The 17,443-nt window shown below is 40.9% G+C and overlaps 2 protein-coding genes across 6 annotated transcripts in view; one reads left to right on the top strand and one right to left on the bottom strand.

Annotated features, from left to right (window-relative positions):
• The window catches only part of LOC124131782 (protein sel-1 homolog 1-like), a 44,700-nt gene extending 42,118 nt beyond the window's left edge, over nucleotides 1-2,582 (bottom strand). For all 5 annotated transcript variants that reach the window (XR_007223252.1, XR_007223253.1, XM_048403635.1 and 2 more), the window contains exon 1: nucleotides 2,340-2,582. The gene's annotated coding sequence lies outside the window, so the exon portion shown is untranslated. The remainder of the gene's footprint in view (nucleotides 1-2,339) is intronic.
• Nucleotides 2,583-6,894: 4,312 nt separating this feature from the next.
• On the top strand, nucleotides 6,895-16,353 carry LOC124131783 (ankyrin repeat domain-containing protein 50-like). The gene is made up of 3 exons (XM_046495248.2): nucleotides 6,895-7,952; nucleotides 10,189-10,366; nucleotides 13,887-16,353. Exons 1-3 carry the CDS (start codon nucleotides 7,773-7,775, stop codon nucleotides 14,774-14,776), a joined length of 1,248 nt encoding a protein of 415 aa, XP_046351204.2. The 5' UTR covers nucleotides 6,895-7,772; the 3' UTR covers nucleotides 14,777-16,353.
• Nucleotides 16,354-17,443: the final 1,090 nt, after the last annotated feature.

Raw genomic sequence — 17,443 nt, 5'->3', positions numbered from 1 at the left:
TCCGCCCGGAGAGCGGAAGGTCCGGGGTTCGATCCCCGGCCGCGTCATACCAAAAGACGTTAAAAGATGGTACTTGTTGTTACCCTGTCTGGCGCTCGGCATTAAGGGGCTAAAACAAGGCCCCCTAGAAAGATAGGGTAATGATTCCAGCTTCTCATTCACAATACTGGAAATCTGGAATGTTTGCGCCATGAAACTACTGTGACTGGCTAACAATAGCCTTAGCAGCACTGGAAAGTTTTGCGATACCCTGTTGACATGGTTAAAGATTACCAAATATCAAAGCTATTTTTGCAGGCGATATATTTGATAAGTTGGGAGCAACATGATGAAATGGTAACACAGCGGCAGTCAGTGATTTAGACTAACATCTAGTCTCTGAAATGAACATATTTTACAGAAAAAATAGTTGTTAAATTATAGTTATAAAAAAAATATAATGGAGCCCAGAGACTTTCTTCATTTTCAGATAGTGCAGTAATCTAGACTTGCTAAACATTTTCGACCATGTAGACTAGCATGGGCTGTATTGGATATATTTGTTTCAGGGTCTGACAGACTATCAGTGATTGTGAAACTATAGATGCATGTGTTGTAGTTGACACTGATTTTTCAAACTCTGTGTACTACAGGAATGATCTGCGAATATTATCCATTTGTATGTCATTTCTTGTAAGAAAATACAATTCTATCTCGCATTTTAAAATACAAGTTTCTAAAACATGTGATTTAGTAAATGAGTTTGGCTTAATCTTTTAACAGTATTCAGCTTATATAACGACATGTCAGCTTATGTGGGACGAAAGCCTGAAGTGATGCAGGGATGTAATAGCAGTGCCTAAGACGACTGGGCCACCCGTGTCGACTCCCATGAAACGTATGAAGTCAAATATGTAACTTGTGTACATAATATGTGTAAACATGGTAAATGACATATTTCTACCATGTCTACTATTGGTAGACTTATTTTGTATTATAGTGATAGTGATATTATTTTCGTAAATTCATGCATATATTCTCTGGTATTGTTGAAATGCAATGCAGCGTTAGAATTTGGCACTAGTGCTATAGTCCTTGCCAAACTGCCCAATGGTAAAGGTATCATAAGGACAAGTAGAAATTTGCCCTTTTTAAGGGTTTTGCTGTATGTTATTATAAGGACTAGTGGACGAAAACTGTTAGTTTCTAACCCTGCAGTGTGTGATTTTGTACATGTTTTATGATTGTTCATCCTTCTATTTTTACCTTTTCATAATCTTCTTCTAAATAAACTGAAAATTTAATATGCAAATAGTACCAGTTACCAGTCACTGACTGACATGCTTATTGCCTGGGTATTGACTTTCAAAAGTGTTATTATTATCCAAATACCCAGTTTGTTATGAAACTGATGTGCCCATGCCTAATTATCTCTTAATTGTTGTCATAAAGGACATCAGGAATCATGCATAAATTGTGTAGAGCTTTCTAGTAGCCGCGAGTGTTACATACTGTTAAATACAATGATACTCAAAGAAATGCATTTGCTATTCTATAAAGTGTAGATCCATATTTTTTTCTCATGACACCTCTTTATCCTTTGAATCACTCTGAACGAACAAAGAATACCTCATCCAAATATGAACATATGTCATGATACATAAACCTATATAATGATTTTTATTTTTTAACATTTTAGTTCTAATTATAGAGATTGCACCCAAGACAATGCATGATGTTCATGGATATCCAAATCAATCAGCAATATATTCACTGCACCATGAAGCTTTTTAGCACTGCTTATGCACCAACACAAAATATGTTACTTTGAGGGTATTTTATACCCTAATTGTCCAAAAGAGCACATGATAGTGATACTAAATTGCAATCACCAACACAAGCTATTCATCATAACCCCTTAGCCAACCATTTGGTTTGTCCGTGGATGATATGATATCACAAAAAGTATAAAAATGCAACCCCACGCTCGAATGCACATCAACTGTGTACGCAGGTACTGTGAAATTCACCATGCATGACGAGGCAAAGGTCCTTCAGATGTTACAGCGGTAAATACAACTAGTGCACAGTCTTCTTATAGTGATTCCTTGGTTACAGCATGGGAGCAACGATCGTCTTAGCTCTAACTAGTGGGTCCAGTTGTCGTCTGGACGTGTCCATGATGTTTTTATAACTTAGACTTCATGGCAAAATAATAATGACATATTGAAGTCGTCAGGCGTGAAATCAAAGCTGCAATGACATCTGCTCAATGAAGCTAAAAGAAATAAATCGTCATAAATCACATAAATCTCTAATCCATATTATCAATTACAAGCAGACATAAACAAATGATTTACCATTCAATGTGAGACGAACTGAAGATGGCCGAGTACTGTCGGCATCATTAAGATGCGTTTCGCATGCTGAACATCACACAGTTGCAATATGTTCACGTGTTGGAGTCTTGCACTAATGTGTTGTGATGGTTTTGTAGAAGATAATCCGCCGTGAGGTCGCGAAATACGTAAAGAATTTCGGTTGTGCCACGTAAGGTTTAGATATTTCATATGGATGCTGCCATTTTGGGTCATGCGAGGTCATCGAAATGACAAAAGCAATTTGATTGGTTCGTACGAGAAGACTCTAATCAGAGTTACCTCCCCTATCCACGGCCTTAGAAATCAAAACACGCCTGCAATATGCAGCAAAATTCTGTTTTATTATTATATTATTATACGTGCGTAATGTTTTACATTCACGATATATATATTGAAAGGAAAATAAGGCCGTTGGAATCGAAAGTAATGTTTTGACTTCTAATACTGATGTGAGAATCATCGCAAAAGATTTGATTTCAGGATCAATAATTAATATCAATTTAAAGTATATCTAGTCTCGGATATCGCATTGCCAAAGCTCGTTATAGTTATTAGTCATAGTTACAAGAGGCAAGTATACATGGACATGTATGCATAATAGTGCGTGCATAACCATTAAGTTTATACAAATGTAAAATATTAACGTTGTTAACGCTTGGTTAAATCTACATATTATAATGATTTATTATTTAAATGAGATTTTATTTCGTCTAGACAATTCTCCCACAACAGAACATATACTTAAACGTTATTGAAATAGTAAAACTAAAATTTATTGATAATTAAAGTTGAACGTGACGGTACATGTGTTCATAAGAAGTGTACGCAATAAACAACGTGTCAAGGCAGCTCGATTAGCTTTTAGTGAGTGAATGAGTATGGTTTTACGCCACTTTTTGTAGCATAAAATATCCGTGGTATAATAGGTCTTCAGCAAACCACACTTGCCGTAAAAAGCGACTATGCTTGTCGTAAGAGGCGACTAACGGGATCGGGTGGTCAGGCTCGCTGACATGGTTGATGCATGTCATCGTATCCCAATTGCGTTGATGGATGCTCATGATGCCAACACTGGATTGTCTGGTCCAGAGTCGATTATTTACAGACCGCCGTCATATAGCTGAAGTATTGCTGAGTGTGGCGTTAAACAACAAACAAACAAAACATGGAGGATGCAGTTGCTGATGGAGATGGACCTAACGCAGTTTCGTCAGTGGGAGAAGCTTTGTTGACTAAGTCAAATCTAAGGTCATGATATACTCACCGCCAAAAGAAACGCGACCTCTAGAAACATATGAGAAGTGAGTGAGATGGGTTTAACGCCGTTTTTAACAGTATTCCGGTTATATCACGGCGTATCAGCTCAATGTGTGGAGGAAAGACGTTTTACCACTTCGGTGAAACATATGAGAAATATATACGTTAAGAACAGATGTTTCAAATGTGTACCAAATAAAGGCAAAACTAACAATCAGTCAAGTGTTACCACAGAATGTCTTTATTCTTAACATGATATCCTGCACGTGATTTCCAAACTTTAAGCGCTAATCCTCAACGAGACAAGTGGTGCATCTCGAGTCATGAATCTATGACGTCACATGTGATGCGTTCATGAGCGTTGGTTCACCCAACATACCAGTATGTTCGTTTGTGCATCGAACCAATCTGATGTCTTTTGAATATGAGTAAGTTTTCATATATGAACTAACATCTATGGTGTTCGCGTTTCTTTCTGTCGGTGAGTATATATCTCACAATTGATAAACAAACAAAAATGTGAGTTTGATACTCAACTTCGTGATTTTCACAAACTTTTCAACTACGTTCCCGAAGAGGAGCACTTGGGTGTGAAAACAGACCTGCTTCAAATTCTCGAGGATGTTTACAAAAACATAACTCAGCAAGGTCATCCCGGGATACGCCTTTGATCCGTCAAGGATAAGTACCCAGGGGAAAAACCGGTCCCTCAGTAACCTCACATAGTATTTCTCTCACATCGATATTTTTAGCCGCGTGTTAGGGACCGGTCGGGGCAGCGGGAATTTGAGGAGGGTCATCCATTAATGCGAGTGTCACAAGGGGAGGGTTATCGGGGTTTTTTTTGTTTAGTTTTTTTGTTGTTTTTTTTGTTTGATTGATTGTTGTTGTTTGTTTGTTGTTGTTGTTTTTTTGGGGGGTGGGGGGAGGGGGAGACTCATGACTTCTACCTTTGGCTAAATATATTTAATGGTAGTATACAGACTCCTCGGCCTTGCATTCTCATGGTTTTTTAATACCGGGAACTGTTGAATTGCACTGAATTATCGTTACAAAATATAAAAGAAGTTGTGATCCCTAAAAAGAGCATCATGTAAACAAAACGCTGATGTGTAGGAGTCGTGAAATGTTCTTTCTTCCCTCATGATTGTGTTCAGCGGGCTGTGATTGCGATCGGCGTTCTATGGACGACTGGTGTGATGCATTGTGCAGTATCGACCAGATGCTTTGTGACAATTAGAGGAAACAGAGACTGCTGCTGGTACATTTGTACAGTGCGTACTTGTATTACCTAATGTTTCCTGACGTAATTAACATCAAGCGTCGTGCTGTTGTGAGTGTACCATATTGGATGTTTTTGGGAGAGGCATGTGTGTGTGTGTGTGGGGGGGGGGGGGGGGGGGGGCGTATTTTGTCTTCCGCTGCTGCATGTGCTTGTACCATTTTGGATGTTTTGGGGAGAGGCATGTGGGGGGGGGGGGGGGGGGGGGGCGTATTTTGTCTTCCGCTGCTGCAGGTGCTTGTACCATTCTGGATGTTTTGGGGAGAGGCATGTGTGTGTAGGTGGTGGTGGTGGGGTGTGTGTGTGTGTGGTGGGGGGGGGGGGGGGGGGGGGGTGTATTTTGTCTTCCGCTGCTGCAGGTGCTTGATGCTGAAGCACTGGAAAGTGGATGCTGTGTTTTTCAAAAATTACATCGCAGAGAAAAAAAGCCCCAAATGATTCAATTGCTGTAGCGGCAATACCGAATCCGTAACGTGTTCATTTTTTTACTGCGAAACATGGTGGATTCATGACGAGGGTTCAGGTCATGTAGAGGAATATCAAAAGATTGTTTAAAGATAATTGGTTGTTGCGAACCCTGTGAGAGGGATTCATACCTGTTCAATACCGTTTATATAATCTTTATCAAAAAGATTGTATCTTCTCTAAGTTTCTTTGTTTATTGTTTAACTTAGCACTCATCAATATTCCAGCTACATGTATATCATAGTTCTTCTCTAAGAGGGGTGGGGTGGGTGGGGTGGATGGGTATCCTAGTGGTTAAAATGTTCGCTCGTCACGCCAAAGTCCTTTTGCGATTTCCTAACCACATGGGTACAACGTTTGCCGTGATATCGCTAGAATATTATTGAAAGTGGCTTAAAACTCTCCTTTCCCCTAGGTTAGACCAGTACTTAAACATTATCCACCATATAGGTACAGATGTATACCTTTTATTGTTAATTTGAATCATGATAATGATGATGATAATAATGATTATGATGAGGTTTCACTTTATACCCAAAATAAATATGGAAGAGAATGCAGCCAGTATCAACTGCACTGTTGACCTACGCACTACTCTATACTCGTTAAGGGGCGGTCGGGCAGCCTAGTGGTTAAAACGTTGCTCGTCACGCCGAAGACCCGGGTTCGAATCCCGACATGGGTACAATGTATGAAGCCCATTTCTGGTGTCCCCCCGTGATATTGCTTGGATATTGCCAGACTCACTCACTATACTCGTTACAGGTTTAACGTCGCTTTACTTTTTACGCTCAGTATTAATAGAAACCAGTTTGTCGTTGTCATCGGCGTCAGTGAATGCCTCGTCCACCATGACTGTGGAATGTTTTTTTATGAAAAAAACCCAATAATCTAGATTTATATAAAAGCAAGTCAAGCCCGCTCTATTCCACATCAGGATAAATTAATTGTTTTAATTTTAAGGGAGAGAAATATATTGTGTAATAAAAGACTTCATAGAAATAAGTATCAGAAATATCAGAGACCATCTACCAGTATATGGTCCCTGGGAAAACTAATTGTTCAAATTTAGAGGAAATAAATGTATTGTGTAATAAAAGATTTCATAGACTATATGTTAGTCTAATGAACGCCAGGACTACACATATATATACATATATACACACACACACACACACACACATATACATATATCGCCAGTATGTATGAAACAGACTCATTGTGTAAAATATAGTTATGAACCTTTTGAAAATGAGGACCCAGAAAGCAGTGCAAACATGACTGGATGATCAGATCTGTCGGTCGGACATATCAAACAGAGTGACGTCACCTACCAAGTACTTCCAATTGCGTCTAGTTTGCGTGACTAATCAGCGAGTGGCACGTCTCTGAGACCGCAATATCCCTTAATGGCGTATGTGTAAAATGGCGCAGCATCAAGAGTGAATGTCACATGCACAACCGCCTGGTTGAGTGGAGTGAAGCAATCAGGATGATGTTCCCGCCCTTCATGTATGTGGCTGACGAATTTGAAGAGTAACGTGGAGCTTGGACCTCGTCTCCAGAGTCTCACACTTGGGGCTGCTAACGATTGTGTTTGTTTAGGTGATAATTGGCCACACATGCTCTGTGTTCAGTAATCGTTGACGTCAGGGGTTGATGTTCTGACACAGCGCAGACGACATTGTTCTTGTACTGGAGACAACGGACGCAGCAGGGACAACGCTCAAATGTAGCAACTAGTTTTCAAGCGTTTCTTTTGGGGAAGAATAGATTATTTGCTTGTGCGGTGATTTTTTTCAGCGAATGTGATCGGAACAAGGTTGCCAGTTACAGCGTGAGTGAAACTGATGATGATGATGATGATGATGATGATGATGATGATGATGAAAGTATACGGTAACGAAGGACGAAGATTCCATCTTGGCAAAGAGTGACAGTCTTTCAGGATTCTTTTTACCTAAAGTCGACGAAATCCCCCATTAATCACCTCCAACAGTGATCTATACACAAACACAAACTTTTGGAAAAGTGATTTCTCAGTTTGAGAAAAAAAAGCACCATTCCTGGATTTCCACCCCGACTGGACACAGACGTTCAGACATACCAGTTCAGTCCAGTCACGGTATCTGATTCCGTTGAGGATTTTATTACAAAACATACATTCACTTGCAAGATACGCCGAATCCTTACCAACAACAACAAAGGATATCATTGGCATTGCGACGAGAAGGATTTGGTGAACTATTTATTAATTTCAAGACAATCCTTCTCTTCCCAACACGGCATTGATCAATACTATATTCCCGTCGTATACTGTACGACAGAGAAGACGACGGTATTTGGTTAGATCTAACAGTGTTCCGCAACCCTCGTCACCACCACGTCTGCTCCTTCCAGCGCTTGTCATGGCTGGGGAGAGGAAGAAACGGGACGACGATCTCACTGACCAGCAACGTCTGTTTCTGGCGCTCCGGGAGGGGCGGATAAAAAAGACACGGATCATACTTGAAGCGTCCGACGAGACTCTTGACTCCGCTCGTAACGAGGATGGACATACGTTACTTATTGCTGCCTGTCAAATCACGGTGGGTGTAATTCCATGGTTACATTGGTGGGTGTAATTCCATGGTTACATTGGCCACAGTGGTTGGTGTAATTCCATGGTTACATTGGCCACAGTGTTAGGTGTTATACCATGGTTACATTGGCCACAGTGTTAGGTGTAATTCAATGGTTACATTGGCCACAGTGTCAGGTGTTATACCATGGTTACATTGGCCACAGTGTTAGGTGTAATTCAATGGTTACATTGGCCACAGTGTCAGGTGTTATACCATGGTTACATTGGCCACAGTGTTAGGTGTAATTCAATGGTTACATTGGCCACAGTGTCAGGTGTTATACCATGGTTACATTGGCCACAGTGTTAGGTGTTATTCCATGGTTACACATTGGCCACAGTGGTTGGTGTTATTCCATGGTTACATTAGTAACAGTGTTGGGTTTATTACATTGGCCACAGTGTTATATGGGTGTTATTCTCATGGTTACATTGGTCAGTGTGTTTGGTGTAAGTCCATTGTTACATTGGCCAGGGTGTTGTGTGGGATTTCATGATAACATTAGCCATAGTGTGTGATGTTATTCCATGGTAACATTGGCCACAGTGTAAGGTGTTATTCCATGGCTACATTGGTGGGTTTTATTTCATGGTTACATTTGCCATAGTATTAGGTGTTATTCGCTGGATTGTATTGGCCACAGTGGTTGGTGTTTTATTCCATGGTTACATTGGCCATAGTGTTGGGTCTAATTCCATGGTTACATTGGCCACAGTATGAGGTGTATTCCATGGTTACATTAGTAACAGTGTTGGGTTTATTACATTTGGCACAGTGTTATATGGGTGTTATTCTCATGGTTACATTGGTCAGTGTGTTTGGTGTAAGTCCATTGTTACATTGGCCAGAGTGGTGTGTGGGATTTCATGGTAACATTAGCCATAGTGTGTGATGTTATTCCATGGTAACATTGGCCACAGTGTAAGGTGTTATTCCATGGTTACATTGGCCATAGTGTGGTCTAATTTCACGGTTACATTGGCCATAGTGTTAGGTGTATTCTGTGGTTACATTGGTAACGGGGTTGGGTTTAGTACATTGGCTACATTGATGGTTGTTATTCTCATGGTTACATTGGTCACTGTGTAAGGTGTGATTTCATGGTGACATTGGCCACAGTGTTATATGGGATTCCATGGTTACATTGGCCATAGTGTTGGGTTGTCTTCCATGGTTACATGTGCCACAGTGGTTGATGTTATTCCATGGTTACACTGGCCATAGTGTTAGGTGTTATTCCATGGTAACATTGACCATAGTGTTGGATGTTATTCCATGGTAACATTGGCCATACTGCCAGGTGTATTCCATGGTTACATTTGCCATAGTGTTGGGTGTAATTCCATGGTTACATTGGCTATAGTGTTGTGTGGGATTCCATGGTCACATAGGCCATAGTGTTATATGGGATTCCATGGTTACATGTGCCACAGTGGTTGATGTTATTCCATGGTTACACTGGCCATAGTGTTTGGTGTGATTCCATGGTCACATTGGCCATAGTGTTAGGTGTGGGATTCCATGGTCACATTGGCCACAGTGTTGTGTGGGATTCCATGGTCACATTGGCCACACTGTTATGTGGGATTCCATGGTCACATTGGCCACAGTGTTGTGTGGGTTTCCATGGTCACATTGGCCACAGTGCTGTGTGGGATTCCATGGTCACATTTGCCATAGTGTTGTGTGTGATTCCATGGTCACATTGGCCACAGTGTTGTGTGGGATTCCATGGTCACATTGGCCACACTGTTATGTGGGATTCCATGGTCACATTGGCCACAGTGTTCTGTGGGATTCCATGGTCACATTGGCCACAGTGTTCTGTGGGATTCCATGGTAACATTTGCCATTGTGTTGTGTGTGATTCCATGGTCACATTGGCCACAGTGTTGTGTGGGATTCCATGGTTACATTGGCCGCAGTGTTGTGTGGGATTCCATGGTCACATTGGCCACAGTGTTGTGTGGGATTCCATGGTCACATTGGCCACAGTGTTGTGTGGGATTCCATGATTACATTGGCCACAGTGTTAGGCGTAATTTAATTTGGCATCAATCGCTTTTATTATCTACAGTTCGATAATGAACCAGATTCTCACCCCTAAAGGACCGAGGGATAGCTTAGTGGTAAAAGTATTATTTATATAAATAAAGATTATTCGTTTCTTTATTCTTAAACTGATCCGTTATTTCATCAGGATCCCTCAAGGAGACTGTATATGACGGAGATGCTGATGGACCGTGAACCGGAAGTAAACCGTCGTGACCTGAAGGGTAGGACCGCACTGAGTCACGCCTGTGAAGTTGGATGTTGTGACGTCATCAACGTACTGATCCGCCACCACAGCGTTGACCCCGATGCCGTCGATTTTAAAGGCAATGCTACTTATATTACACTTTACGTCCCATTGACTCGGGTAACTAATCAAATCGTAATTAAATCAGTATTTTTATTTATTTTTTTTATTGGGGGGGGGGGGGGGGGGGGGGTGTTATGATATATTCTGATTGGGCCTCCTAATGTGACAGTTGTGACAGAGAGACAGGTCGTGATGGTCTGAAGGAGAGTAGTAGAATGAATGAATGAATGAATGAATGAATGAATGAATGAATGAATGAATTTCTTTATTTCCTCCAGAGTTGAATCCGAGGATCTTACATAGGCAGATACAGTACATAGAGCGGTCGGGTAGCCTAGTGGTTAAAGCGTTCGTCACGCCGAAGACCCGGGTTTGAGTCCCCACATTGGTACAATGTGTGAAGCCCATTTCTGATGTCCCCCGCCGTGATATTGCTGGAATATTGCTAAGAGCGGCGTAAAACCATACTCACTCACTCACTACAATACATAAATTAGATTAGTTGACGATTTACGATGAAATTTACAATTTACAATGTACAATTTGTGAGTAGTAAGGTATAAGTGTCTAGTAGCTATACATAAGGCATTTCTTAAAATTCCATATAAAGTGGCAGAAAGACAATTTGATATATTCCCAAGTATTATAATCATTTCGTCAGTTAAGTCATGAACATCTGCACCGAAATAGACGAAAGCATATCATCATCGTCAAGCATATCTATTTTCACATATACATCAACATCAAGTTTATCTTCTGACTTCTGTCAGGCATAAAAAAATCACAGTGCAAAATAATATGTCAATCATAGTCATAGCAATGTCTATTACAATAATTAAATTCTCTCTTTAATAGTAGTAGTAGTAGTAGTACTTTGTTTGTTTATGTTTATGTCTTGTTTGACGCCGCACTCAGCAATATTACAGCTAAATGACGGCGGTCTGTAAATAATCGAATCTGGACCAGACAAACCAGACAGTCGAGTGATTGACATTATGATCATCGATCCACGCAGCTGGGATACGATGACATGCATCAACCAGTAGTAGTAGTAGTAGTAGTGGTAGTAGTAGTGGTGGTGGCGGCGGCGGCGGCGGCGGCGGCGGTGGTGGTAGTAGTAGTAGTAGTAGTAGTAGTAGTAGTAGTAGTAGTAGTTTGGTTTGCCCTACCATCACCCCACAATTAGTTTTCACTGATATCTTTGTAATTAAATACCATCGCACCTCTCTGAAAACCCAATAATCATCCTAATTACGAGATATAAATTACCATATTTCGTTTACAATCACGTATATGCTCAAGATAATTTGACTTCACTGAATCATCATTTTGAATTTACAGCGAACTACAAAGTGGGGCCTTACTTCTTACATTGTGGACACATCAGATATGTCTAAAACGGTTTGCTGTAATAGAGGTTTATGTCCAGAGGCTCAAAATAGCAAAACTGCATTAGGCAGTATATCATGAACGGTTCCAAGGCCTAATCAATGGTCTATCAAGACTTTAAACAAGCCACGCGCGTACCTTACAATACGTCATCCAAAACAACGGGGACACGCAGAAGTTGATATGTATGGTTGCTCGGTCGACGAGACTGATGAATATAAAAGGAATGATCTTGTTTCACCCGAACATCGAGTATGCAAATGGAAGCTAGTTCAAAATCCAGTTACAGCACGATATGGAATCGCTGAACAGCAGATTTGAATTAAATCCTCCATTTTGAACGGATTACATATAAAATGGCGCCAGTTTCATGACGGGCATGCAGGTTGAATAAATCAAATTAGGTATGTAATGTTTACTATGACTTAAAATATACTTCACTGTATACTATAACGATATCTATCAATTCTGTGTAATTTAAAGGCGAAGTGACCACTTAAAATTGAGCAAAAAATCTTTAAACCAGAAAATAAGAATGATATTACTCATAATGGCATATTTTTTTTAAATATAGACAATCCCCATTCAAACTGAAAGACATGTTGAAGTGATAAAACTCACCTCGTTCTCAGGAAGTAGCTATGGGGACAGAAAGAGGTAGACCCTTAAAAGCGTATTGAACAAACTACATCATTTACATTTTAAGCCATTGAACGAATTATACATTGAACAAGTGTTGCAAAACAGTTTCACACATAATTTACAAAATACGATTTCTTCTCTTTTAGACTAATATGGAACCATTAAAGCAATATTTCAAATGCTGCTACTGTTATAGCATCGATGCCTTTCAAGAGGTAATGAACCACTGTACGTTGTCCGGTCTTACCAGGTTTCACTCTATACACTCATCTGTAAACAGACAGCTCATAAAAAACTGTTTACTATTGTTTAAGCAAAATGTCTGGTAGTAATGGGTTAGATTTATAAACCTTCGTGTATATTTTAAAATCCAACTTGAGTAAGATAAAATTATTCTTCGAACATTTTGGCATAATCTTAATACAGCAAACTACGGTTATAACGAACTGACGGATATAACGAACTTACTTTTTTGGTCCCGCCTATTTGCTGTAGTTATGCTGTATATATGCTTATAACGAACTACGGTTATAACGTACTACGGTTATAACGAACTAAAATTAGTAGTCCCTTTGAGTACGTTATAACCGTAGTTAACTGTACTGTAACTGGAGAGTGCATGTACTTGTCCATTTTCGTGGCAGTAGATAACTTTATGTTTACTGCATGAAACAACGTGATTGGAAGTCGTTGGTAGTTTAATCTTTATGTCATGAATATATATTTTTTGTTACGTCTTTAAAAGGATTGACATCTCATTAGCGTGCATTACACCATCACTGACGCATCACCATCCTCTTTCTCATCGGATGTCAAGGGCGCTGGGGTAGCCTAGTGGTGAAAGCGTTTGCTTGTCACACTGGAGGCCCGGGTTCGATTCTCCACATGGGTACAATGTGTGAAGCCATTTCTGGTGTCCCCCGCCGTGATATTGCTCGAACATTGCTAAAGGCGTCGTAAAACCATATTCACTCACTCACTCATCGGATGCCGTTGTCATTATCATCCATCTTGGTCATTTACGGTCAATAGCTTGGCTTTGGCTTGAAGCGTCAAGTTTGGATTCCTCTCATATCGTCAGCCCGTTCTTTGATCCCCATGATATAGTCAATACAGGTGCAGTACGTGTACTCCCTCTTCACACTTTGCAGCTGTAAATCTTTTTATGAAGATCCGGGGTAGAATAGGTCTTCAGCAACCCATGCTTGACAAAAGAGGCGACTATGTTTGTCGTAAGAGGCGATTAACGGGCTCGGATGGTCAGACTCGCTGAAGTGGTTGATGCATGTCAACGTATCCCAATTGCGTGAATCGATGCTCATGATGTCAGTCACTGGATTGTCTGGTCCAGACTCGATTATTTACAGACCACCGTCATATAGCTGGAATAGTGCTGAGTGCGGCGTTAAACAACAAACAAAAAATCTTATTATGAATGATCACCGTCACCATCGCTGAAGCTGATATGTAGGAATTTGTAATATGATATGTCTTTACTGTTCCAGGTGATACTCCTCTGATCCACGGGGCCAGACACGGGCAGCACGAGGCCATCAAGCTCCTCACACAGACGTTCCGACGCCTTGGGCTAAAGGTGGATCACTTTAATGATGAAGGCTTCTCAGCCCTTCTCGCTGCGGCTCGCAATGGTCATCTGGAGTGCTGTCAAGTGCTTGTAAGCCACGGCAAGGCTTCTCTCAACCTTCGAGACAAAGAAAGAAATCTCCTCCCTATAGACTGGCTTCAGCAACAACAGTTTGACCATGCCTCAATTGAATTTCTTCGTCCCAAAACGAAATTCTACCGAGTTGCTAAGCTGGCTACATCTCTGGCGAAGGCCAAATCAATGTCTGTCTTTGATAAAAAGCTATTACCGCCACCGACAAGACCCACGAGATCGTTGGTTCCGATCACCAGAACGGCGTCCATCGAGAAGAAGTCTCAGTCAGTTCCTGGCCACAGGATCAAACCTCAGCGACAGAAGGCTATAGATGATGGTCCTTCCCTTCTGGGGCGCAGGGGGTCACAGCTGACCGCTGATGCCGTATACAACTGCACGCCGTTCACGTCGTTACTTCTAGCCAAATCACCCATCAAAGAGGAAGCACCGGATCTTCCGAAGAAGACCCTCAACAGACAATCCAGCGATACCAGGCCTAAAGCTAAGCCCAGAAAACGCCGTGCGAATAAGACACACCGCAGGGTGTCCATTGAAACTCCCCTGAATGCTGAGAAGGACGGGGTGACGGGGGTGAAGCATTTGTCTGTTCACACTGCCCCTAACCTCAAGGACTCCTGTGAGAGTCTGGCTTCCGTGGTCACATCCACGGAGTCCATCTCATTGTCGGATGATGAGAAACCAGAACAGAGGGCAAGGCCACGCGAAATGTTCTAGCCTTTGAATAAGGTTTACTCTTGCCAGACATGCTTCTATCCTATGGTATAATGTAGCAGACTTTGACTTCGAGTTTCCTGATATGCATCGTGTTATATTTTTGATGCAAACACTGCACTAGTGAACAATATATCAGTTCGTTGGCGTTAGCAAGTGTTGTCTTTACAGATATTGTTTTTAGAACATGAATGCACACTAGAATTGACATGATTTACAAAGTGGCATTTTGTTTCATAATGAATCTTCACTTGCATTTTTATCAACCCTTGCAAGTTACAACGCTATATTGCAGTCTCGTGATGGGAGCGTGATTAATGCAACTGTACACATGATTTGTATGTGAGCACAATCAGTACCGATACAGTATTTTCATCTCGAGTTATAGTCGACCTTTGTTGTCTTGAACCATGTCATCTTTAAATATGGGTTAACTCGAATGAGTCTTGAATATGCACCTAACGTTAACTCTCTTACCTCAACTTCGGTTCAGTCGAAGTCTACTCTCTATGTAACGATATAATCATAAACATGATGTACTTGTATGTCGAAGTTCGTTTTTGTAAAGCATGTTAAGCAATGAGTCACACTCTTCACTTTGAAACTGTGTATCAACATTTTCATTTTTACTGCATGGTGACTTTAACGTTTGAAACAAGTGCTATTAAGAAAAGATCTATTCCCCAAACGTATTGTGCCGGATTCGGTTACTAGTTATACCCGTTATCTCGAATGTTCGCGTAGCTCGAACTTTAACCACTATCTCGAGTGTACGTATAGCTCGAAGTTTAACCTCGACCACCAAAGTTCGAGAAAACGGGGTTCTACAGTAGGTACATTCATATCAGTTTCGACTACTCGGATTGTTTGTTTGTGTATTTGTTTGTTTACAAACATTGTTGTTTAACGCCGCAATATTGAAGCGATATGACGGCGGTATTTCTCGAATTGAGACACATTGTGAAACCAGTTATTGTGCTAATCCGCCATGATATTTCTGCAATCTGCAAACTCTATCCTTTCAATTCCATGACGTTCATGTACCAACATGTATTTCAATCACAGGTCCATTATCGATTGTTGTCATCACTAATCAGCAAGAACGGGCCCGTGTAATTGACAACACAATAATAGCCATTGTGGATTCATCCCAACGGATGCACATAACCGGGATGTGGTATTTTGACGAGCAGGAAAAATTGACGTGTTTACAACAGTTTGGTCATGAGATTTGCAAATGAGTATTGAGTATTCTCTGTAGTCTGTAATGTCTACAACGAATTGCAAATAAGCCCTGACCCGTTAACAATGATAGTACGGTTACTGTCCTGCAGTCTAAGCACCAGAGGTTATAGCGGATGAAATATGAGTTGCTTTAGGTTAGGAAATGTTTCTCGGGGCGCGTCAGTCATTCTTATTGCCAATATAAAGAGTTTTCAAATTCCCGCGTCATGTAAGCAGCAACTGTTATTCAAACTTGAGGTGAGGTGAAATGGGGTTTAACGTCGCGTCCAAGATTATTGCACTTATATAGCGACGTGCATGCACGTGTGTGTATGTGTGTGTGTGGCTGCTTGTACTAGTCCGGACTGATGCCGATTTATAGTGCTAGCTCACTGAGATACCATGCCGCAGTTTAACATGAATACCCCACTCAGACACAGTATACTGACTCCGAGCCGACCAGTCCTTGTTTTAGCCCCTTAATGCCGAGCGCCAGACAGGGTAACAACAAGTACCAGCTTTTAACGTCTTTTGGTATGACGCGGCCGGGGATCGAACCCCGGACCACGGAGGCGGTCTTCAAACTGATATTGCATTTAAGAGCCGAGACGATGTGTGCCCACTTCTGCTTCTGGGTATTGTTGATTGACAAAAAATGAAATGGTCCCATTACTCCTGTTTCGATGAAAAATGTTGTAAAAAGTCAGACCTCTGTCCTCACTTTTGAAATAAATGGGCCCGAGAAACATTTTAATGCAGCTTTGCCAATATGTTTATCGTACACAATATTCCGTATCAGGGCTGCATGGGTTTTCAACTCTACCCCGACCATGGGTTCTTAATTAACAGGTTTGCCCGTGTAGGGTATTGTTTAACAGCTGTACAATCCCATACTCTATGGCGTCCTTAGTTAATTTCAAGTAGGGCGTATATTTGTAGGTTGACAGTTTTATCACCGTACTTACTGAAACTAGAAATGCAGGCTCTCTATCACTGTGAGATGTCAATGAATACCCAACTTTCTTAATACTATTTTCTAATTGTGAAGTGGTTATTGAAATATAGCTGAACTTAAGTATGTAGCATAAACTCAATGTTCTTAAATCGAAATAAATATTTGTAAAACATTGCAAATTCATTAATTTACCTAAACGTCATCTTTTCTTCGATTACGGATAGAAATGTTACCTTTTGACATATCCTCTTTATTTTTTGTTTGTTTGTTGTTCAACGCCTTGTTAGCAATTTTCAGCTATATGACGGCGGTCTGTACCAGACTATCCAGTGATTGACATCATGAGCATAGATCTACGCAAATGGGATACGATGACATGAATCAACCAAGTCAGCGAGCCTGACCACCCGATAGCGCTAGTTGCCTCTTACAAGCATGGGTTGCTGGAGACTAATTCTAACCTGGATGTTTTTCTGGTTTCTTTCTATATA

This window comes from Haliotis rufescens, unplaced genomic scaffold, assembly GCF_023055435.1.
Source record: "Haliotis rufescens isolate VD_foot unplaced genomic scaffold, xgHalRufe1.0.p SCAF_3, whole genome shotgun sequence".
Classification (NCBI taxonomy): Eukaryota; Metazoa; Mollusca; class Gastropoda; order Lepetellida; family Haliotidae; genus Haliotis; species Haliotis rufescens.
Note: the sequence above shows the minus strand (reverse complement) of the source record. Positions and strands in the feature narration are given on the sequence as shown.